The 24,984-nt window shown below is 44.6% G+C and overlaps 2 protein-coding genes across 3 annotated transcripts; one reads left to right on the top strand and one right to left on the bottom strand.

Annotated features, from left to right (window-relative positions):
- Positions 1-1,949: 1,949 nt before the first annotated feature.
- LOC117892138 (zinc transporter 2) lies at positions 1,950-8,351 on the bottom strand. 2 transcript variants are annotated; one of them, XM_034798175.1, is made up of 10 exons: positions 8,066-8,351; positions 5,157-5,733; positions 4,357-4,530; positions 4,000-4,162; positions 3,538-3,691; positions 3,108-3,407; positions 2,718-2,853; positions 2,460-2,629; positions 2,318-2,388; positions 1,950-2,253 (listed from the first exon to the last, which is right to left on the bottom strand). In XM_034798175.1, exons 2-10 carry the CDS (start codon positions 5,505-5,507, stop codon positions 2,144-2,146), a joined length of 1,629 nt encoding a protein of 542 aa, XP_034654066.1. In that variant the 5' UTR covers positions 5,508-5,733; positions 8,066-8,351; the 3' UTR covers positions 1,950-2,143. The 2 variants fall into 2 exon arrangements, with proteins under 2 accessions (XP_034654066.1, XP_034654067.1); XM_034798176.1 differs by lacking the exon at positions 8,066-8,351 and adding an exon at positions 5,793-5,810.
- A 574-nt stretch (positions 8,352-8,925) lies between these two features.
- Positions 8,926-24,782, top strand: LOC117892139 (alpha-amylase A). The gene is made up of 3 exons (XM_034798177.1): positions 8,926-9,051; positions 23,057-23,313; positions 23,385-24,782. The coding sequence occupies exons 2-3, from the start codon at positions 23,137-23,139 to the stop codon at positions 24,690-24,692; spliced, it is 1,485 nt and encodes a 494-aa protein (XP_034654068.1). The 5' UTR covers positions 8,926-9,051; positions 23,057-23,136; the 3' UTR covers positions 24,693-24,782.
- The last annotated feature ends 202 nt before the right edge of the window (positions 24,783-24,984 follow it).

Raw genomic sequence — 24,984 nt, 5'->3', positions numbered from 1 at the left:
TTTCTTTCTGCCGTGTATCCCGCTCCGACTCTCAAAAGCGTGCTCCGATTTTTGTTATATGCATTTCTAATTAGAAAAGCATCAAGTGAAGTATGCCATTAATTTTACATTTGCGCATTTCAAGTGCGCCACGACCCCCCGCTGGCCACTTGAGAAATGGGCGAAGTACTTGACTGCAATTCCGAGTCTCTCTCTCTCTTCCTCTCGCTCTTCACTCTCGTTTTTCTTTTTGTGGCCGTATTAATTAGTTGCAAAGCTTCTCTGAAACAGGCAATGGGGTCAGCAATCGAATGAATCGAACTCTTTTGTGTATGTGTGTGTGTGTGATGGAGTTTCACCATGCCAGTAGGACCAGTACCAGAACCACTTTCAATCAGTTGATTTACAGCTTAAGCGGGGCCTGGTTCTTATGGGTTTTCCTGTCGCATCTTTCCATCATTTTAACACAATTTGCTTGGCAGTGAAATGGAAATTTCGTTTCCACTCCCATAAATTATAAATAACTTAATCGTGTCCGAGCGTATTGAACCGTGAGGTTCGTTGAGGGCCGGTGAGGCCTGTGACCCGGCACCGAATCTCACTTTCGGGATCTTGAGAGGATTCCAGGGAGTTCGAGTTGACGTGGCCCGGCCTGGCCCTGTGTCCCGTGTCCTCTAGGTTGATTAAGATGCTTCAACTTGACTTCACTCATGTGTTAACATTATAGTAGTATAAGTAGTTATGCGATATTTTCTGGTTAGCTCTCTCCCCTTCTCCATCTCTCTGTTGCTTCCTCTCAGTGTGCTTGATTTGCTCATTTCCGGTTCACTGAAATCCAACTGGGGAGTATGTACGAGCTCCATGTGCGCGTGGGTGTGTATTGGCAAGCGATATTCTAATCGGATTTGTATGCTTGTCCGATACATACTTAGGTACATATGTACATACACACTACATGTGTATATGAATTATGGCCAGACTCGCATGCGACAAATGTTGTGCATTTCTGTGCGCTGGCCACTAAGCAAATGAATTATTAAAACAACAATTAGCAGCCAAGGTAATTATTGTATATACATACTTATGTATACGAGTATGTATGTATGTATTTACATGCATAAATAAATATCGAGTGTACAAACAAGCTAAAATGTTATTCCAAATTAATCATACTCGCATAAATCAGAACTTACTATGATTATGAGTATGAGTGTATGCATATAACAGTTGCTGGCTTTATGACCCTAATCGGTTGCAGCAGTAAATTAACATTGAATTTCGTTACTTTATTGAGTAGACGCCCTGCAAATCCCCGTACGAATTCCTCCCAATTTGATTACCTAATAATTTCGCCCGCTGCCTTTGATGTAGCTGCTTTCTAATTAAAACGAAAGCAGCAGATAAGGAATCAATTAGACAGCGAAATAGGAGGCTAAACATGCGCAGACTTTCCATCTGCTGATGCTGCAAGTTCTAATTAATTACGAGCACAGAGTCCACATAGGACTGACTTGCCCTTGCCACCACGCGTGTGTAAAAGCGGGTTGTTTTCATTCCATTTCATATTTCGTCGAGTTGCTCTTCATACTTACTTGCACGTAACTCAAATTTTAACCACACTGAGCCTCAGAGAAATTTCAATTATTTTCCCCTTTAACATTTTACAGAGCTTGTGCCTGCCGACTGGTCCAACATTAAACAATTAAACATGAAATTTGGTTTACGAATAGAGCTTTAATGGGAGAACTGTTCCCCAAGGGGACAGACATTCATCGAACATTTCTTATGCATATCATGGATTCACATTCAACATTTAGTTGGAAGCTGGAACTGGAAAGTTCTTAAGAACAAACGGCTTTCCAATCCCTTTCAGTGCATAATTGTATAAATTGTCAGCACAATTATGCTACTCAGGTGTTGTATTTCAAAATGTCTTGTTCTGCCTCTGCCGTGGGGCGAAAAAAAGAAAATAAATTAATAAAATTGTTTTATCTGGAGGCCATAAAAATACATTTCTCAAAGGTGCGCTATACATAAAATAAAACTTAATTCACGAGTGTGTGAAATCACAAAATGCCTTCGATAATGTGGCACTGAGACTTTGGTGGTTCATAAAATTTGTAGCTATAACCTAGGCACGCCAATCGCTAAATTTTCTGTTAAACTAGGCAGTCAGACGTTCGATTTGGATGGTAGCATGCTTCATGTGGTACTCGGGACCGCTGACAAGTTGCGTGGCCAACTGCAGGATGTCCTTGCTGTTGCTCCTTGCCTCTGCAAAGGATGTGTGGGAAATTGAATCAGATGGGGTTGTCCCAGCGTTTGGAGGCAGACTTACCTGTGACAAGATGCACCATGAGTATCCGGTGCTCTGCGGTGTGTTGCCACACATTCAGATGATGCACCGATCTGTAAAGGGTGGATAAGCGAAGAGCAAATGATATGCAGCAATCGCTCTTCTCCGGCTCCAGGACACTCACCTCACTCCCTCAATGCTGGCTAGCTCCCGCTGCAGAGTGCGCAAAGATATGTTATGCGGCACTGCGTCGAGCAGGATGGCGACCGACTCCCGGAACAGCGGCACCGTCGTCAGAATCACAATCACTGAGAAGAGTAGCGTGCACAGTGGATCCGCATACTTGGCGCCGGGCTGCACGGGTCGCAAATTGAATTAGCAGAGAGCAGTCAAGGCGTGTGCATTAATTGACTTGTCGTCTAGACAGAGGGCAAGAACTCACGCGGAATTTGATTAGGACGGCGGCCAGAAAGACGCCAATGCTCTGCACCAGATCTCCAATCACATGAATCATCGCCGCTCGCAGGTTCAGGTTCTCCTCGATGACCAAGGCCTGCGGAGGAGGGTTCATCTCTTGGCTGTTGTTATGCGAATGCGAATCGTATCAGAGTTAATGCATTTTCAATTAAAGCAGCTGTCAACTGAATTAAATTGGAATCACTTGCAATAAAACAAACAATTGGCAGCAAACCGCACTGTCCCGAAAGGTTTATCCCCATCCACCACGAATGTTATTGCTAACTCGAATTCAAACACCGCTGGCCAATTGCTGTTGCAGTTGCAGTTGCATTTGCAGTTTCAGACAGTGAATGCCATTTAAATCAATATTTACCCTTCATGCTTAGGCCTCTCCCCTGTCCCGATGCGCTCGAATGGCTTCGAGCCATTTGATATAGCCACATTATGGCCATTTGGAATTGTTGCTCTCGAATCGGTGGCTGTCGTCGCCATCAAAGAGCTTTCGCTGCCTGCGGCAATAAGCGCGTAGGAACCCGAATGGGAGTTGGAGTTGGAGTCGGAGTGGCTGTGGCTGTGGCTATGCCCATGTCCGTGCCCGTGCCCATGGCCGTGTCCGTGACTATGACCATGGCCGCCTATGCCCAACCAGGACCCATGCAAAACGAACATCATGCTGGAAATACGGAGAGAGATGGTAACAAATTAAAGTGGCGTTTTAGGGGAGAACGCAGCATACGGTTCTTAGTTATTGACTTGTTGATTAATGCGAACATAGCTGTTAACTGTTAATTTAAACAACTCACACAATATTGATGGCAATGCCAATCCCTGATATGGCCATCATTACATTCACATCCAGCTCAAAGTCCTGGGAATATATCCGTTGAATGGCAACCACAACGAGTATGCCAGTCAGTAGCCAGATACCCAGGATGGAGGCCAGGGCACCGATAACCTCTGAAAATCGAGAGCAGTGAATCATCATGAAAATGGTGTTGAGAGCTGGCCAGGATCGCGCACAGTTGGGGCTTGGACCAATGGCAGGCAGATGGATTTGCTTGACATAAATGCAATTATTGTGGGCCATACTTCAAACCGTCAACCAGCTTAGGTGAAGGGGCTCCAATGGCAGCAGAGGATTTCTGAAGGATTAAATGGGTGGGTCTGGCTCACCATGAGACTGCACCTGTGTCTGTGCGGCAACAACAATCCGACAACAAGTTGTCCACTCATTAGCATAGTGTCGACCCTAATTGGGTACTTACCATAGCGTTTGTATCCAAAGGACATGCGCTCGTCCGGCGGTCGACTGCCCAACCAAATTGCAACCAGTCCGATGACGAAACTAATACAATCAGTTGCCAAATGGGCGGCATCGGTCATAATGGCCAGGCTTCCGGCCACGTACCCGCCAAGGAATTCAATGATCTGCGGTCATTGCCATCAAGTGTGGTTATCGTGGAGCATCGTAGTTGTTGTTGTTGATGTTGTTGTTGTTGTTGTCGTGGGGAATGAAATTTATCATAATTAAATCAACAATGGGCACTCCCGCACACAAGCCAAAGGAGGTATTTGTAGGTGCGTAACGGTGTCCGTGTCCGCGTCCGCGTCCGAGCACTCACCATGAATATGCAGCAGAGGGAAATTGCGAGCAGAATTTTAAATTTGGCCTCCTGTGCCGATTTGCTCTTTAGGTTCGCCCCAAATCCCGGCTGGGAGCTGCGGCATTCCCTGTCCGCCCCCATCTCCATCTCAAATTCCATTCGCGCTGCAGTGTCATGCTCGTGCTCCGAGTGCTGCAAGTGACCGCGCAAATTGCTTATAAATATGAACGTGTGTGTGAGAGGGGGGTCGACATTGCATTGAGCGCACAGGTGCGGCCAACAAATTAGTGGTGCAAGATACCCCATCTAAATGGGGTCCTGTATAGCTATATATGTACGTACATATGTGCATACATACTCGCATGCATGTACATACATACATATGTAAAATGAGCCACACTGACTTCGAATTTTCTACAATCCTTTCCTTATGGGACATGTCTAGACTGTCAAATGAATAATATTTCATTAATTATAATCAATTCTCTCAAAGTTTAAGAAAGGTCAGCGAAAAAAAGTTGTATGTACATATGTATTCTTCAAACTAATTTCAATCTTTAATCCCTTTGCAATCAAATGTGTGAACTTAAGAAGAAAAGAGATTAGAATGCGACTTGTGCAAGAAAAAATTGTATGCCACGCAAAAATCTGTTACTATGATGGTGATCCCAGCTGTACGCGAGTTTGAGTATCTGTATCTCTGCTTGTGTATCTATGCATATAAAGGAGGCATGGAGCACTTTCGTTGCATACCACAGAGGGCGCCTAACTGCTCTTTCGGTTACTGCTTTAATTATTAACAATTAAGTTTTGCTCACCAGATTGCTGGCACTTCCTTCGCTGCTGCCCAGCAGCGGCACTTCCCACGTCTGCTCGTCCAGATCCCGGATAGCTTTACTTCCTATTCCTGCCACTCGACGGCTGCTTTCGAGGCTATTGTTGTTGTTGAGGTGGTGCTGGTGGTGGGGATGGTGATGGTGATGTTGGTATTTGGGACTATCATTGGTCAGATGAGAGGCTCCTCTGGCAGGCTGTCTGAAGTCATGGAGCTCCTGCTCTGCACCCGACTGAGGCTGATTACCATCCAAGTAAAGCGAAAAACTCTCATCGTAATCATCTTCATTTGACGTGGGGGCCTGGGCGCTGTCGAGCTTTTGATATTTTGACATGGTCTCGGTCTTTGGTCTTTGGTTTTGGTTTTGCGGTGCTCTTTGTTAGTGTTTTCTGTGTGTATGTGTGTTGTGCGTGTTCATGTATCTGTATCAGCCTTTGTTTAGTTTACGCAATGTGAGCAACACATTTATCATAATTAGTGTGCGTAGTATGACCCGGCATCTGTCAAATGAAATCAATCTACTTCTACTTCGTACATTGGCGTACTTCCCAGCTCACATCCTGTGGAAATGTTTAAATGTATGATTCAATGAAATATGCCTAGAAGCTTTACGGCCTACTTAGTTTTCTTGTGATTTTCCCTTTGGGTTGCCCTTTCTAGGATAGGAACCTCAAGCAGAACTACAGCAATGTCTTGCTGGAACTGAGCTGTGGGAAGCATTCAATTAAAATATCATTGAATAAGATCACTGGAAAGAATTACTTTGAAAGAATGTGTTCTTTAGGAATAAGTATCTATTGCATGTTCTTCTGGATACTCGGAGATTGTTATATGTACATTGCCTGTAACCTTGTTGACTTGTTCCGAACCCCAGGGAGTTGAACTACTTAAAAAGCAAAATAATAAGTATCTGGGCCCTTCGGTGCCGTCGTGTGATAATGTGCACATGAGTCGATTCGCTTTTCAACCTTTGTTTGAATTTTTATCAGCGATAATTGGTTGTTAGGGTGTGTGTAGCGGTTATGTTTCTGGGCCTCTTATTGCTGCTGCTGATTCAATTTTTTATCGTTTTGCTTTTTTATGTACGAGTATGTGGTCGCACACATTTGTTGCTCCACTGCCTTGGGGCACTTAAGTTGCGATAAGCCCCACGTTTCCCCCATTGGGGTTGTCAATGCGGCAACAGCGAAATTACTTGAAGACTTTGATTAACTTGTCGGATCCCGTTGGTGCCCAGTTCACAGATACACGGACACACACATAGTAAAACATGGTTCAACTTCACTATACTTCCTATCCCGAACTTCCAGTTGTCTGAGAGACCGTTTTTTCCGAGGGTGAAAAAACTTTTTCCAGAGTAGGGTAGAGTGGAGGCACAATTTTATTGAGGTGCTGGCACTTGAAGAATACATACATATGTACATACATATATTCACATGTACATACATACAGAAGTATAGTATGTGTGTGGACGTATTTGCCTGGCGTCTCTCGATAAACCTACACGATAAGATAAGCCTTGTTAGATCTGAATCAGCGTCGAGAGGGGTATCTTGGGCTGATGATCTGTTGGAATTCAATATCGCTTACTTTCCTGTTTGATAAGACTCACGACAATTGTGCCAATTAAGTCTACTGGCTGGAGTTTTCCTTCGAAATAGTTGGGGAATGGATTGCTTTGAAAGTTCTATTGGACTCTCTTTTCCCACAAAAGATATTTAATGTACTGATTACACATTTACATTTTGTATGTACATGCTCTCAAAAGAAATAATCAATGCGTTGGTATACCGTAGACAGTACTAGAATTCTGTTCAGACTAATTCCCATTGAGTATTGATAAAAAATACGTGCGTCTAGAGTACCGGCGCACTCCCTTATATTCTCCCATGCCACCCAACCTTGCAGGCCTTGAAAAGCAGATTTCGAAATGAATTTATTGTTGACAGTTGCTCTTTGATTTGTTCTTGTTTTCATTCCTATTTCGGTTTCATTTAATTTCCATTTATAACAGTTTATTTATGGGGCAGGCAGGGAAGAACTGAGAGCCGAACGTGCTCGTGGGGGCTTCTAATGCTCTTGGCATATTTTCCATTGTTATTTTTAGTATCAGAGAAATAGGAAATATAAACCTATATCGGGGCTGTTGGGGGAAAGAGCTGACCAAATCGAATTTGCATGAACTTCTCCCACACTGCCTCTGCTTTGTGCTAGCGGTAATTGCAATAAAGAATGCAAAATACCAAAAGAAAAACACAAAAAACCCAGCGACTAAGAGAAGAGAGAACGTGCATTGACCTTTTCAACAGGTTTGACTCTCCGAGTGCGTAATGAGCTTGATTAGCGCTCTCTTTGCCTCTGCTGCAGATGCTGCTTGCACTCTGTTTTTGTTACACCCTGGCAGAGGGTAAGCTAACTTTGACAACATGTATGTCCCACAAAGCAAGAAACTATGTTACGAAACAACAATTTACATCTGTATTTTTTATGTGTTTTTATAAAACCATAGAAAAACCATATACCGGTGAGAAAATCTTTTCGTCTGTTGACAATGCAGTCAAAAAATTCAGCGCATGGAAAAGAGCAATCCGCAAGGGTATGCAAAGACTCGGCACTCGAAGTTCGATTAGTTTCTTGTTGTTTGTGTTGTCTGCCAGCACGTGAAGCCGGCTGCTGAGTCAGAAAGATTGTAGCGAGACGGAGAGAGCGAAACAGCAATCAAGGGCAAGGGAGTGAACGAACCCAAAGCCTTAAAAAGCGTAATTCAGATATTCCGCTTCATGATGTTTGTTATTCTATTCACTGCATTTTTCGTTTCGTTTTCTAATTCGCAGCCCTCGAAATTTTGCTGATTACTTATGTAAACACAATGAAATGACGAATGATATTTACAGTTGTGTCGGCTTTGTTTTCGTGGGTTTTCAAAACTAAAATTGTTTGTCAGCTGAGATCAGCACTTGTCACTAGCTGAGATCAGCACTTGTCACTAGCTGAGAACTAGGGAAATTTACACTCTGCACTTTGCAATTCACACTGACAGCGGTTTTTAGATAACTTTTTGATTGCGTTTCCTTCGAAGCCCGTCAAACTCTTTTTAGTTGAATAATTTACGATCGCAAGTAGCAACATTTCTCACCGCCAGAAAACGCGCACGTTGTCAGCGACGCGTGAAGTTCAAATAATCAGAGACTACGGACAACGACGACGCAGACGACTACAGTTAGCCCATGCACAGAGACACAGGCAGAGAGAGGGAGAGAGCGAAAGATAAAGAGCGTTAGCTACTAAAGAGAGAGCGTTGGGGGCTTTCTGATTGCCTCCACAATAATAATCGCTGAGAGGTGCTCGACTAATGTTCTGCGCCAAGGGGTATTTATGTAGGGTGATTTTGCTCTTTTTGCGTCACTCAGAGATAATTGTATATTATTGGAAAATCAAATAAAATATAACATATCTCGTGTAAACAAAGCAAAGAACTTAATTTTGTGGTATTTTCTTAAAGAATTAAAAAAAAAATTAAATAATTAGTAGTTTTTGGTTTCACACATTTGGAGTTAATGTTTTGTGTGTGAGTGTGAGTGAAACCATATGCAGTGTTAATAGTACCTATCGTAAGTATAACAACATCCCTTAATAAAGTAAATACACTTTAGTCGGAGAGAACTGTGGGAGAGTTTCCACCTTATAATACAGCACCTTTGATCTGCTCGCTCTTTGAGTGCTTTCGCCCCACTTCGAGTGACTCCCCGTTGGATCCTCCCATGAGGCGGAGAAGATCAGTTTCCAGTCTGCCTTTGTCACTTTTAAACAATTATTTTGTTTGATTTATTCGTATCGTGTTGGCGTTTGCTCGGAAAAGTGTTTATTGTCGCTGATCGGTAAGTAAACAATCACCCCACAAACTGACCGAACGGGGGAGATCAACGTTTCTTCTGTAATAGACCAGAATATTGATTGTGTAAATATAAGAGTATTTGCACATACATATACATATGTAAATATAAAAATATAAATGTTTATGAAACGTAAAACTAATCCAAATGCAATCGTTCGGGTTACAGAGAAGAGAATGATGTGAAAAACAGTACAAAGTGCATGTGCAGATATGTATGTACATATGAATGTACATACATATGTGCATACATTCATGTACATTCATATGTACATACATACATACATATGTATGTATCGTGTTGTATGAGTGCGTTACATAGCAGAGGAGATGCATGACAAATGAATCAACAAATAGGCCATAGACCAAAAATTAGAGAGCAATTAAAATTCTTTTTTGAATAAAGTGGGTTGAACTCGAGATTAATTTCCTATTCGGAGAACGCAATTTATTGTGTTATTTCTGCTAGTCATGGTAAAAAAAAGAGACTAACATTAAAATGTAATGAATTAGAAAATAAAAATTGAAGGAGAGAAGTTCAAGGAAATTAAATATTTAATGTTCCTTTAAAGTGGTTAAGAAATTCCACAGAGTAAGCTATTGAGGTTGAATACGTTAAAATATCCATTCCATTTAAATATCAAGTATCCGTTAAAAAGTACGGATATGTACATGCTCTCGGATAGCGTTTACTTTTGATCTCTTTCCCTCTTTTGTAACTGATATTTTCACTTAAGCAACAGAATTGTATCTCCGAAAACGTTTTACGGCCTCGCCAATGGCTTATTTTGGGGCCAACATTTTACGTAAATACCACAAAAAAGATAAGATTTCAATTAATAGCTGAACAGCTTAAATTCCCTGTTCCAGCCTTCCGAGTCCTGCCTCTGGGTGCTCAAGTGCTCTCAATTTAGGGGTATTAGGTTGCCCGGAGGAAGGAATAGCCATAACTTGAAAATTGCTACTTATCGAAATTGTTGAACACGAAAAGTACAATAACCCTGGCGGTCCCACCCGGGTGTACCACCACAAGATATGGCAATGTGTGGTCTGTCTGTCTATCTGTTTCTGTCTGTCTGTCCGTCTGTCTGTCTGTATGCATGTTGGCCTACCTGCCTGTCTCACTCTGTCACAGCTTGTCTCCGCCTGTTACAGCCTGTCCCCAAAGATAAACCGCAGGAGCAGGAGCGCTTTGAAGCAGAGAAAAATAAAAATTCCAAAAATAAATTTAATTTTCTAGGAATTCCTTAGGCATTAGAAAGGCGATTCGGGTACGCTGTAAACACGAGTCAGCGCTGTTGCGTATACGCCCCATTGGCATGGCATTGATGAGGAGGTGGATAGGAGCAGCAGGAGCTAGAGCTGGAGCTGTAGGTGGAAATGTCTGTCAGCGTGTCTGACGGGTTTCTTAGACAAGTCAAATATCTTATGCAAACGCTCCCTACGTTGCCACCCATTCCATGTCTCTCTGCCTGTCTGTCAAGTACATCCTCCTCTTTAGCTCGATTTTCCCTTGGAACTATTGACGCCTAGCTGGCATTGATGATGTTGTTGATTGCGTTTGTTTGTGGGCTGTCTGACATTTTTACCTCAGCTGTGCTGCTCCTTCGGCCCTGCCTTTGCCTTTGCGCCACCGTGTGAGTGGGTGGGCTCGACAATCAGTTGCCAGGCAATAATTTGTGTATAGCGGCAGGTTAATGATAACTGACAAACATGAGGCACAGATTAAACATTAAACATTTAACTTCTGAACCTAATCGCATGAGAAAATGCCATCAGCTCAGTGGCACACACCCATGTGTACACACCCATTTACTACGTATAATTAGGAGAGCAAACAGATTACGCCTCCGGCATGACGTTGCCATCCTGCCCAACCCTAGCAACGTAGTCTCCCGTTCTGAGAGCCTCCATCGGGTCATAGACAAACGGAAACATCATCCAGCCGCGTAACGAACGAAAATAAGAAGCCACTTTACCTGCAAAAAACGTAGAATAACTCGAAGGTGAAACACATCTCTATGTTCGTATCATGTGTTGGTCCCGGTCCATTACTGCGGGGAGTCTGGGCTCCTTTGGAGGTGTGCACCCTGGGACAGGCAGGTGACAGGCAAAGTGAATTTAACACAAACTGCCTTAAGCATTTGAATGAATTTGAGGCCAACCCCCAAGAGTTAGTATGTGTGCTCTTCTTTGATTTGCTTTGAGACCCAACTGGACAGAGAAACCTCCGAACGAATTCGATATCCTCTGTGTGGAGAAGATCTTAAAAGTGAGCTAGAAGATATGTCTAACTTTATGTTTATCTTTATATTGATCGTTCCCTTCGATCCAACAAAAAAAACTGATTTTATTTTAACCAAAAAAAGCACCATATTTTTTTTAAGTAAAATAAAATCAAATTTGTTTAGTGTATTTTTTGTATTACTCACCTCCCAAGTGAGTTACCCTTCCAATGGGTAGAGAATCCTTGCGATTTTCTGTTGATTAGGTTGGCTGGGCGTCCATTGATACCACTGAGAATTTTTCTGGTCGCTTTTCCACAGAGCCATCGGACGAGGGCAGCCTTTTGCTTATGTGTGTGTATATGAGTGTGCATTTTTCGAGCTTAATTGAAAATTGAGTGCTTAACTTTGATTTGGCTTTCGGCGGAAGCGCCACTCGAACTCAGACTCCGGCAACCCCATGTTTGACTGCGTGACTGACTGACTGAGTGAGTGAGTGAATACATAAGTGAGTTCGGGAAGGGACGGTGAGGGGGTGTGCTGTGCCTGAATGACTGCCTGTCTCTCTGTCTGTCTTTCTGCTGCGATTGTTGATTGTTTGTGTGCGTTTGTGGGCGTTTGGCACGTCGAATTTTACAGATTGTCACATACAAGGCTCTGCAAACAGACACACACACATACACTTGTGTACTGTGTTTGTTTTGAACTTTTTCTCAATGGTCGTATATTTTGTACACCCCTCTCTGTCTCGATCCTATTTTTTTTATCACCATCTTGCGTCGCATGTGGCGAGGGAATCCCATTTTTTTGTGCATACAATACTTATAGTCTACTAGAGTATATTGCATCAATGGAAATGTACGTGACAGTCGCTATGGACCTATTTAGTGTAAACTTTTTATAAGTTCTAATTTGTCCGTATGCTTAGTATATGTATTGTTATGACGAATTGTTCGCATGGTTTTGCGAAAAAAAAGTAGTTGGGCTTGCAGTAATTGCTCATCACATAAAAAAACAGTTGGAAAAAACTTGGAACTCCCTGCCGTGCCGTACTCTCTCAGTGAGATTTGACATGTGTTTTAGCAGTGCACTAGCGTACTGGGTATCAAATTGTCGGATCACTTGCCTGAAGCGTTGCTTTCTTTATTTTTTAGGTTTTTTGCCGCTATAGTTTGTTTTAAAATTGACAAATTGACTTGCTGCCCGACCTTTCCACCTCCACCTCCCTCTGCGCCATTTGTTTTTTGTTACTCTGCAAAGTGAATTTATTTAGCACTTTAGGCTGCATCGACCTTTAACCGCAAAGTCGTTGAAATCGTTGGAAATTCAAATCGCATTTAGTTGTTCTCGTAATCGAGTGTGCACCACAGTGTCGGCAGAGGCAAACAAGTGTAAGCAAGGTAGAGAATGAGCTCATATTAACACTAACACAGTCACTACTCTCTCTCTCTCTCTTTCTTTCTCTTCTCTGTTGACACATACAAGTGATTGACTTGGTTTTTGGTTACTTTTTATGTGTATTTTATCCAGCGAGGGTGTGGGTTAAAGTGTGTGTTTAATTATGTAGCAGTGTCTAAACATAATGTGTTTGTATTTGCATTCGGCTGTTGACTGAGGTATATTTGAGGATGTGTCCGTACAATCAGGTCAGACAGCCTCACAGGAAAACGACAGCAAATAAATGGCCCATGACAGAAAGTAAATAAAGCGTACACTGTGTATACTGTGTGTAGAGGTATCTAATCCTGAGATGTAAGGAGACCAAGAGCAGTACACTGTCAAATAGGTATGATTTACTTAACCGTGGGGACTTATAGAAACTTACCTTGGACTAGAGCGTATAAACTAATTACAGAAGACAGAGCAAGTAGGAGCGCTGCACATTAATCAAGGGAATTATCAGTGATGGCATAAATAATGATGCAGCTTAGCATCAACTAATATTGCAGCAGCAGCAGAAGCAGCCCCAAGAGACTCACAAAAGTACAGAAATAATAAGTGCAGCAGCAAACTACTATGAATAGAACACCAGCCACAAAAAGCATTTTCACTTTCGCTAGCACGCATACTTTTCTGAGTGAGTGTTTTTACTGTGTGGTTGCTTGCTTTTTGCGGTTTTCGGGAGAACAATGAGACGTCAGGGATTTGAAAAAGAAGGCGGTGAGTATTAGTAAGTAAGACTATACACAATACAGATAACAAAAGCTGCAGTGTAGGTCGAGTAACCAACAAACGGTTGAATGAATAATGAGTGTTTAACAACACGAAGAAAAGCGCCCATACGGAAGTCAATTAGCTCCGATCTACGACTCCTAGTACAACAATTAAAAATTAACAATTATCAAACGACCGAAATTAAACCAAAAATGCTGCAGAGTCAGGTCAGCCAGGTCAGCCAGACTAGAGCACTGCTAGATACTCGATTAAAGATTAAAGGCTGAAGGAGTCTCCGAATTATGCTGCCTCTCAAGGAAATCCACCGCCCTTCACTCAGGTGGATTCAATGGCAACTGATTCAATTTTGCGATTCCTAAGGGAGCTCCCTACTATCTCCTAACGTTTTATGGAGGATTGTTGATACGAATAATTAGACTAACTCCACTCAGTTTTAAATCCGTTGGCATTCGGAGATACTCCACGCCTCGTCATTATTTTTCCTACGCATTAGTACAGGTAAATGCTGAAACAAGTGTCGTTGTACAAGCAAAAGTAGTTCCCCATTAATTTGAAGAGTGTAGGTAATGAGCTCTTCATACATTCATACATCCGCTTAAATGATGGACTGACTCGTATGGCTAATGATGACAGACAGTGGGGCATGTGCATATGTATCAGCAGTTATACGATTTCATGGCCAATCGGAACTAATTGAGAGGTACCCACATTAAGTATGCACAGGGCAAGTTCTATTGAATATAGCTCCCTTGGAGGGAGGTGACCACCAAAGCCGTGGGTGTTCGCCCAAGGGCGATTTTACTGTAGAGAAAATCACGTTGTGCACAAGAAATGCTGCTGACAAGGTCACACCAGGTGACATGCAGCACACCAGACGAAGGGAGGCAAGGCAACCCCGAGCTCCTAGTCCCAAGCACGCTCCATCGCTCGTTTCATCATCAGCATTGACATCATCATCATCATCACCATCAGCAATGGCAGCATTACCATCGTCATCAGCATTAGCAACATCATTGAGAATAAATGCCACGACAACCGGCTACGCATTCAAGTGACTTAATTAAACGTTTTCCTGGCACAGATAAATGTCGAGCGAGGATGCTGCAGAAGCAGAGTCGTGTGTATCTCCATGTGGGTGGACTGGGTAAAGCTGGAAAATGTAGGGAAATTGAGATGGGGAATGGGAAGAAATGGGTTGGTAGGTAGGTGAACTCGTTAGAATGAATGATAAGATCTAAACTTGCCAAAGGAAGCTCCCGCACCCCCTCTATCCGGGTTTGTGTGTGTGTGTGTGTGATGAAGCACGTTCTTATAAATTGCACACGAACGCATTTAGGCGGTGCTTCAATCTATTTGAAATAGATGCACGACACGGGCGGCGGACGTCAAGGTCGTCTAGGGGTCGTTAACACCTCCCACCTCCCTCCACGAACCAGGCTGCGGCTGCAAAGTAGGCTTCTCTGAGCCAGTTAGTGCATTATTAACACTTCAGCACCGGAAGATTCGAGTATTTTTCTTCTTTTTGTTGTGTCCAACTTTTTGGAGAAACCAAAACTGGAGCATCCTCAGAACTAAATACCCGCGTAGTACTCGTGCACCGTCTGAGGGGGCTCACCTGTTCTGAGGAATGAAATGGAATGGCCAGCGATTCTGTTGCACAGGTCCCAATAGAAGTTTGCCTCTGTTCGGGAACTTTTTAACGATAAACTATAACAGCGCATAAAAGGCAGCGCAAAGTTGGAGCGTTGGAACTTTCTGGCAGAGCTAGAGCTGAAATTTCCTGCTAACGATCAACTTCTGCAGGCACGACTTCCCCCGCACGGGCGAGCCTCGAAAATTGGCCCGATTTGCTGTTGTTACTCGTATACCTGTAGTGCTTTTAGAGTGCTGGGGCATACATGCATTGCATTGGCTGGGATGTAGGCGGCCCCATCAAATCGAGTATAAAATGTTGAACATAAAATATTAAAAATTAGGTGTTATAATACTGCAAGCACGAGTACGATGAGTCTTTTACTCTCTCTAATTTGTAGTCTGTTGTTTTTATTAAAATGGAATATATTAAAATAGGACTAATGAGTAGTGTAGAGTCCTTAAATTATCTATACTGCTATTACTCCTGAGCTTGTGCATTTTAGCTCGTTCGATGTGTCAATCTTGCTCTTCACATTTACCCGGTTAAAGTGGCTGTCGAATTGTCCGTTTAATATTAATTTTCTTTGGGGGTGGCTGCTGTTTCTTTTTCGGTTGCTTGTTTCTGTTCAATCGGATAAGCTAAGAAAATGCTTGTCTAAAAGCAAGCCAAAAAAGTTGTTTGCTTTTTTGAGCGAAGTCCCAGCAGCCGCAACCCTGCGTCCAGCATCCCCTTGTCTGTTGACTTTGTTGTGCTCTGGCAAGCTGCAACTCTGCTGATAAGAGGCAGCTGCAGTGGCAGCTGAAACTTAAAATGCATTCCGAAATGCGATACATAATTTTAATTCCGCCTCAGTCGAGCGTGCAATTGTTCGATAGTTTCTCTGACATGTGCAGCATTTCCTTCACCATAGACGATGTGAGGCAGCTTTCAACTGTAGATCTTGCAAAAACCTGCATTATCATTATGCGTGAGGCTTCCACAATAATTAAGACTTTTAGTGCTTCACCGATGTACCGGTGTGTGTTATAAGCTGACTGGGCCAGGCGAGCCTGCAACTGTGACTCGGCCATTAAGGGCTGGAAACCGCCATCACTGCAAAATATGCTAAGCACTTTGAGTGCCATCAGAGTTGGGCTTGCATTCTGGCCAGCTTTAGGCTCCTCGTGTAGTCCTGGCTTGGTCCTCGGTCCTGGTCCAGTCCGCGGCTGCTCTGCTGCTGTTGTCGTTGTTTTGGCCAACTGGCGATGACGCTCATGGTTTATTCATTAGTCGTCTGCCGGTCCAGTCTGCTCCTGTCCTGGTTCCTGCCCTATTTCCACCGTGCCATGTGTGTTGTGTGTGTCTGTGTGTTGATCAATTGCGTTTAAAAATGAGTCGGCGGTTAGTGATTGCCAGCTACCAGGCCCCAGTGCGCTAGTGTGTGCCTCAAGTCGAGACTGAGTGAGCCCCATTCATGGTCTCTGAGCCGTTTTGATAATTCGTTGTGCACAGTTGTGTGCAATTTCCCGGGAAATGCGCCTAGTAAAGATGAGGGCTGGCGCAGGTCGATGCCACGGGGGAATCAGAACCAGATTTTGCCTTCGTGTTGGCAGTGCACAAGCAGGAATTCACCTTCGAATATTTGCTCGGTTCGAAATACAATGCTTTTGCGTTCGGATTCTTCACTGGGCAAATGCAGTTAAAAGTGTTCCACATTATGCAAAGGGCATGCAAGCCGATAGCGTTTGTTGCCATGAAAAGAGTTGAGGACTGAAGTAAAATATAAACAAATACGCCGTCTCCCTGTTCCAGCGGTGGTTCACTGTCAAGAATATAATTTAATATGTGCTTAATGTTGATATCAATCTTTCAAACTCGTTTCTTTGCTTTAATGTGCTGATGTAAGTTTCTCCAATGTTGCTGATGGATAGGGATTCTAGTCAGAAAGCCAGCTCATACTTACCTACCCCAGCACCTCTGCGACCTGGGACAACCCAGAGGAAATTACATTTATGACGTCTTATTTTTAGTGACAATTTCCTGCGCACAAATCAAATTCATTTGATTTGATTTATGTGCCGATACGCACGACTCCCATTGCCGAAACAATCGATTCAGTCCAGGATGCGACGGGTCGGGTCGGAGCCAGGTTCAAGTCGAGGCCACAAATAGTGGGTCATAAATTGAGAATGGTGGGCAGTCCCCGTCCCCGTCCCCGTCCCCTAACCCACGTCATCATACTAGAGGAGGAGTTTGAATATGGCAAGTGGATGTGGATAGATACATGGCTCGTAACTAGTTGATGTGACCCATAAAGATATATCGGTCGAACACAGCTACGAGTGTATACTCAATGCTGATTTGATGTTCATAACCCCGGTGCGTCGCGACGCAAGGTTAGTCATCAAATCGAATGTCCTGCCCATGTTTCACGATATGGCTTTGTGTGGAGATCCTATTGTCATTTACTAGGCGGTGCAGTTTGTTTTTCGCCACTGCCATTTGGTTTATGGCATGCAATTGGTTTTCGCATTAAGACAAATTGAATGGCTTGCAGGCCAAGAAGTTACGGTCATTCTCCATCAACAAAAGTTGTATAAATCGGTTCGTGGCATGGGGCTAATACAAAACTGAATGACATTGGGGATCGCAGCTGATGGCTTTGGATTCTTTTACGGAGGTTTTGTCGATGCTTAAGGTGTCTCGGTGCCGTCCACGAAAGCGAACGCGATTTTAATTGCTTTGCAGCGAACGTGGCCCAGTTAATACCGAAATGCAAATGGTTCACCTCAAATTTCAATTTTCTCTTTGCCGAAATGGAGTTTGGTTCGTGGCTGTTTTCACATTTGAGTTTGCCATGTGGGGATTTTTGATTGGAGTTCGGATGGGAAGTTGGAGTCCTTTGGGAGGTCATTCGATCTCTGTGTGTAGGTGTGTGGCTAACCAACTTTCATTGCTGCGGTTGCTGCGGCCTGGCCTGGTGCCTGGCCTCTTCACGTGCGTGGATTGTTTTGCGAGTACTTACTTTGTGTACTTTGCGACTGCTTATGCCTTCTCTTCTGTGGGTGGGTAACACAAATTTGGCACCTAGTTTGAGCCCATTTTTATGAGCACAATTATTTTTGTATAAACTAAACAGAAAAGTTTTACATTGACATTCTCCCATTTTGTATTGTGATCCATATTTTATTATTCAAAGAGTATTCGTGGTTCTGGCATGCTGTTTGATTAAATATTTTGCAGCAACTTTGCATTTTAATGACACACACAAATGTTTTTTTTGGGTTGGCATAAATTGCGCATACAATTTTGGGCCATCTGGCTTTGAGAGTGGAAAAAATGGCCGCTGAAATGTGGGAAATCATCTGTCAAATGGTGTGTTTTTCCCTACGCGCGTATGCCTGAGTGCGGAAAGTGCATTATTGCATTGTTGTGGCCAATCCTGACTGCGATTCTCGACTCCCGACTGCATGGACTTCCTGGATTGCCTGAACGGTGAAAGCATTTCAAATGACATGTTGCTTACACTTGAGTGCTCCAGTGAACAAGACCAGATTGCAATTGTCACGGTTATGGCGAATTTGGATTGCTTTTTATGCACTTCCGTTCTCCAGGCTGACTATGTCTGTCTTTAAAGTGTGGCTTTAAGCTTTTCCAAAGGCAAAGTTTGCCTAGTTGCCGTCGTCTGCTGTCCTGTGCTGCCTCTTAATGAATCGGTGCTATTGTTTGTCCCTTTGTCGTGGTGCTCTGACTGGGTGGCATGCGTCCAAACCATTTTAATTCTATTACCCATTACCGGATCGGAGCGGAGCGAAGCGGAGCACTGACTGCTCTTGGTGCCACTGGAACTGAGCTGTGACTGCACTTAATTTCTATTATAATGATGACATGCCGGCTGCCAGGCAGCGAGCCCCGTGGCAATGCCGACGATGGAGCGGAGGTGGAGTCTGAGGCCCGGCAGATGACACGCCCACACGTAGCCATGTAGCCACGTAGCTTGGCCTTTTATCTCCCCATAGCGCTACCCCATTTCTTTTCATTTCTTTTCAGTTATTCCCGTTAGTATACCCTTAAAGAGGAGGAATGCATTTCCGATCCCACAAAGTCAGCTTTGAGTCTCAGCTTTCCACATTTTATTTCTACTAGAGGCAGTAGATAGGACGAAACTTCAAAACTGATAGCCTAAGTAATTTACCATTGAAACGATAAAATATAAGGGTATCCACAGGTTCGGTTCCTTGGCCTGATCTTTCTTTCTTTGCCTCTGCACTATTTCTTCGTTGATTTTTTTCACATCTTATTTTTTTTGCCATTTGGCGTCGCGACGCTTCCGCTTTTATGGACATTTAGATGCAAAGTTTCTGGCATAAAAATGGCGTGGCAGATAATTTTCATAATTTTCAACTACATTGCATTGTGTGTGCAACTGTGTGGAGGCGTGGCTGCTGCCTGGCTCTCCTTCGTCCGCTTTCGGCTGCCTCGTTATTCTCCGTTTTATTTTCGAGCGACACTAAAAAGGAAGCGCTGCAGTCAGAGTCAAAGTTGGTTTTTATTAGCGTTCGGTGCCTCTGCCACTGCCGTTGCCGTTGCCCGGCATTTCAGTTGGTCATTTTGTCGTCGCTGTCGTTGTCTGGTCGTGGCAGTGTATTATATTTTATTGGGCCAGTAAGTCTTGGCGAAATTTATGAACTCGAATAATACGAGCAGTGTAATGCTCTTTAAGCCGCTGGCCAAAATGCAGCAAATTTTCCCGCCTAAAAGTAAGCAATAAAATCCATTCGAATCACTGATTCAACAATGTAGCTTCGTGGAGCATGAAGACAGGGAAGCTATACGTATGTACATATGTATGTACATATGTACATGCGAGCATGTGTGGATGGGAGCGAGTGCTTAGCACATTGCAATCAAAATGATAATGTGACAAAGTTACATCTAACGTTTTACAACACCCACATACACACAAACACACTCTGGCAGCTACGCGTTGATGTCGTTAGCGGTCCTTCGTTGTATGGGTGAGTGTATGGATGTCGATGCCGTTAAGTGTTTTGCCAGCGAACGCGCTCACGGTGTGCGCGGATGCAGTTCTTTGACTCATTCCGATCCAGCTTTCTCTATGTGGGGTACATGCATAAATATGTACTACATACATAAATACTACATACATATTTACATATGTAAAGACAATGGAAACGAAGTTATTACTTTCTTTTGCCTAACATCTCTGTCTGACAAACGAAAATCGAATTTCTGCATTGCAATTTAATGGCTCCCACTCTAATGGTGGGCCTTTCAAAATAAGGTTTTAAGGTTAGCCTGTTCTTACAGTATCTTATCGCACTTTCTGACTTGTCGTTATAATTCGTTTGCTCATACAATTTGATCAATATTTTATCAATTTTATAGTTCATGTGTTAAAGATTAGAATATATAATTTTTGCAGCGGTATTAATTAGTAATTGAATGTTCAAAACTTGATAAGACATGGAATCCGAATCCGATGGACAATTTGATTATTTTTATCCATTTTAAGAGGTTACTACTTACTTATTATATTCGATAAGCCATTACGTATCCAATTACCGACTATATACACATTTCAATGGTTACGCACTTAATAGCTTTTGATATTCATATGCACAATAAATGTCCAAAAACGATGTCCAAACGTACTAGGGTTTTTAGAGACTCCTCCTGCCAGCAGAATTAACTCCAAGCGAATTCAATCATTGTTTTAACCTTATTGTGGTTTAAGTTTCAATATTCCCTTAATGGGAAATAAGACAGGACATCCACCTCATTTGCATTCAATGGTCAGGTAATAAACTCTCTATCCTTGAGGTTAGTAATCCTTGCTGGGGATATCAGTTGCTATGGACCCTGCTATGGTAGCCTCCTTGCTCTTCGCCTCGGGGTGCGACATGCCACAAAAATGCTTGGCATATCGTGGCACGCACAGTCTGCATATTTTGCATACCCCATGCAGGACACTTTACGCAAATATGTATGTGGTGGATGGAGACGGAGCGGCTTCGATTTCATTCGAATAGATGTTTGGCATGAAGCCGGCAGGCAATTGTTTTGTCAAACGTCAAATCTCCTAGACCGAAAATGGCATAGATCTAATTTAAATGTAAATTAATTTTTCTCGTATGCCCGCACAGAAATTCTGGAGCCATCTGCCTACATACAGGTGCAAAGTTCTGAGCCGACTTAGCTAACTGTGCTTGGTGGCAAGTTCGTCTGCATTTATAGATTGCAACTTGGAAGTTTGGCTTATGCCAGACGCAGATACCCGCCCACCTTCTGTGCACCATGACCATTCCCTGGACGGCTCTTGCTCTTCTGCTCCTGTTTTTGTTGCTGCAGAGAAAGCCATTCTGGCATTGAAAATGCTGCAAACGTTTCCGCTTTGAACTTTGGCATATCCGGCATTTGCTTACAATTCAAATTGGCTTTCAAGGCAGGAACAGGCATGACAAGGAGAAGGAGGACACAGGGCATGTAAGAGAGATACCAACTTTCTTGCGTCGGCTTCGGCCTCTGCCTGTAACTGTGTGAGTGCCTGTATGCCTGTGTCTGTCCGCTTCAGAAAAGTTCCCAAACTTCAGGTGTAATGTGCGGAAATGCTCCCATTCAGACCTTGGTTCCCGTTTATGCACTTTAAGGTAAATATTTGTACACCAACATGACACACCGACAGCCTTCTTCTCCCAATTTGAATCCAATTCCAGCATCGAATCAATTTGCACAAGACACGTGTCACATTTTGCACTGCGGCTGAAATGTGTTCTATAATTTGATGCAAAATTGTGTCGTATAGCTGTCTTCTCCTCCAAAAGCTCCCATTGTTTCGGCCATCTATCGTGTTTGACTTTGGGGAGAGGTGTAAAAATGTGTTATCTTCATGAGTGCACTGCATAACTGGTAAATGAAAATAGCAGCAACTGAATGGTTAGTGCTCAATGTGGCTTAATTGAATACTTATCAAATTTATGGCACTTGCCACTTCAAGTGGGCACCCCCCGGGCACTAGACGGACACGAGCTGCATTTGTAGATAAAAATTCCAATTATAATATATTGCTGCCACCTGCCGCTCACTGGTGCGTGTTTTCTCATTAGGTTCGAGTGGATGTAAGTGACATAATGGACATTGAGAAACACTTTGAATGGTCGTTGCTTATTTGGAAGATTAGCAAGCGAGTCGATCGTCCAATTGCAGACACGGACACCCCTCGACAGCCACTGGGGGGTTCATAATCTGGCGCCACGCGACGAACACTCGAAATCGGCGTGGCTGCATTCCAATGCAAATGCTGGACTTTAAAAATAGGCTTCAGCTAGAGAGTCAATCGCTTGATTGTTCGGGACGAACTGCGTTTTGGCCGTTCGACTCCGAAAATGGTCGAATCGAGGGAGGTGCCCATATTTCTACCCGCTCGTGCGGAGTTGCGCGACCAAAGTGCGGCCTGATAAGCCCCCTCGCTGTTTTTCCGATCGGCATCGTAAAACTAAGCCATATATACGACCCAACCCCACCGAGCGTATGTTTTTGTGCTTCTGGAATCTCAGCCTGTGGCTGTAAATCAAGACAGAAACTGGCAGCATTAACACCAGCGATTTATATGCTCTGCTCAGGCTGCCCGAGTGGACCCTCTGGCCCCCCTGCCACCCGGCGGAATTCCACAACGTCTACGGACTTCCACAGGAATCCGCTCTAATCGGGCTGATCCGCTGATAGGCTTCCGTAATGGCCATTTCGACTAAATCTCAGCCATCCGCCACAAGACAGCGCATCCTGCATGGCGAACTCATATCTAATCTAGGCGTCGATTGCGGCCGACGACCCCCCAAGCCGCGACCGGTGAGGAGAAGGGCACCCCACGGCAAGCGGTCCGATAAGATCTCAATTTGAATCGCAAATCACTCACCCAGCAAAACAACAAGCCGATGACGATCAACTCTTTCCAGGCACTCCAGACACCTTATATAAGGCGCAGCAACGACCGGGTTGGACTCAGAGTGCTTCTTGGATTCCACCTAGCATCAACATGTTCCTGACAAAGTCCATCGTTTGCATCGCCTTCCTGGCGATCGCCAACGCCCAGTTCAACACCAACTATGCCGCTGGCCGCAGCGGTATGGTCCACCTCTTCGAGTGGAAGTGGGACGACATCGCCGCCGAGTGCGAGAACTTCCTGGGCCCCCAGGGCTACGCCGGTATTCAGGTGAGATCCGTTCTCAGATTTCCAGAAATCCTCATCCACTAATCTTTTGCTTCTAATTACGTCCATCTCAGGTGTCGCCAGTGAACGAGAACGCCGTGAAGGATGGCCGCCCGTGGTGGGAGCGCTACCAGCCCATCTCATACAAGCTGACCACCCGTTCTGGCAACGAGCAGCAATTCGCCAGCATGGTCAGGCGTTGCAACAACGTCGGAGTGCGCACCTACGTGGACGTCGTCTTCAACCATATGTCAGCCGATGGTGGCACCTACGGAACCGCCGGCAGCACCGCCAGCCCCAGCACCAAGAGCTACCCTGCAGTGCCCTTCTCCTCTCTGGACTTCAACCCCACCTGCGGCATCTCGAACTACAACGACGCCAACCAGGTTCGCAACTGCGAGCTGGTGGGTCTGCGTGACCTGAACCAGGGCAACTCCTATGTCCGGGACAAGGTTGTGGAGTTCTTGGACCATTTGATCGATCTTGGTGTGGCTGGATTCCGCGTTGACGCTGCCAAGCACATGTGGCCCGCAGATCTGGGTGTCATCTATGGCCGCCTTAAGAATCTGAACACCGATCACGGCTTCGCGTTCGGATCCAAGGCCTACATCGTGCAGGAGGTCATCGACATGGGTGGCGAGGCCATCAGCAAGAGCGAGTACACTGGCCTGGGCGCCGTCACCGAGTTCCGTCACTCCGACTCAATCGGCAAGTGCTTCCGCGGCAAGGATAAGCTGACTTACATGTCCAACTGGGGCACCGGCTGGGGCTTTGCTGCCTCCGATCGCTCGCTCGTCTTCGTAGACAACCACGACAACCAGCGCGGGCACGGTGCAGGTGGGGCTGATGTGCTCACCTACAAGGTGCCCAAGCAGTACAAGATGGCCTCCGCCTTCATGTTGGCCCATCCCTTCGGCACTCCCCGTGTCATGTCCTCCTTCTCCTTCGACGACACTGACCAGGGTCCACCCACCACTGACGGACAAAACATTGCTTCTCCCACCTTCAACAGCGACAAGTCCTGCGGCGGCGGATGGGTGTGCGAGCACCGCTGGCGCCAGATCTACAGCATGGTCGCCTTCAGAAACGCCGCCGCCGATGCGGCTCTCCAGAACTGGTGGTCCAACGGAAGCAACCAGGTCGCCTTCAGCCGTGGCAACAAGGCTTTCGTGGCCTTTAACAACGACAACTACGATCTTAACAGCTCCCTGCAGACGGGTCTGCCCGCCGGCACCTACTGCGACGTCATCTCCGGCGAGAAGAGCGGCTCCTCTTGCACAGGCCAGAGCGTCACCGTTGGCTCCGATGGACGCGCCAGCATCAACATTAGCAGCTCCGCTGCCGATGGTGTCGTGGCCATCCACGTCAACGCCAAGTTGTAAGGGTCTCAGACTCAGTGCGTGAGAAACTCAAAAACCAAGCACCGAAAATCGAGATTATTATTATTAAATACACAATGATATTATGCAATACTCGTTCACTGTGAGTTGGAATGCGTTGGGAAATGATAAAAGGTTAGGCTAGGTATGCCAAAAGGACATTTCTCAAGACGGTCGGTCAGAGCTGTCCCTACTTTAGTGCGCCAAGAAGTTGAGGTGATTCTGCTGTGAAGCGTCCATTGAATCCAGAAGGGACGAGCAGTGCAAAGTGTGGAAATTAATTAAATTCTGGACA

Source organism: Drosophila subobscura, chromosome E (genome assembly GCF_008121235.1).
Source record: "Drosophila subobscura isolate 14011-0131.10 chromosome E, UCBerk_Dsub_1.0, whole genome shotgun sequence".
NCBI lineage: Eukaryota > Metazoa > Arthropoda > Insecta > Diptera > Drosophilidae > Drosophila > Drosophila subobscura.
The sequence above is the reverse complement of the archived record's forward strand: the minus strand, read 5'-3'. Positions and strand labels throughout refer to the sequence as shown.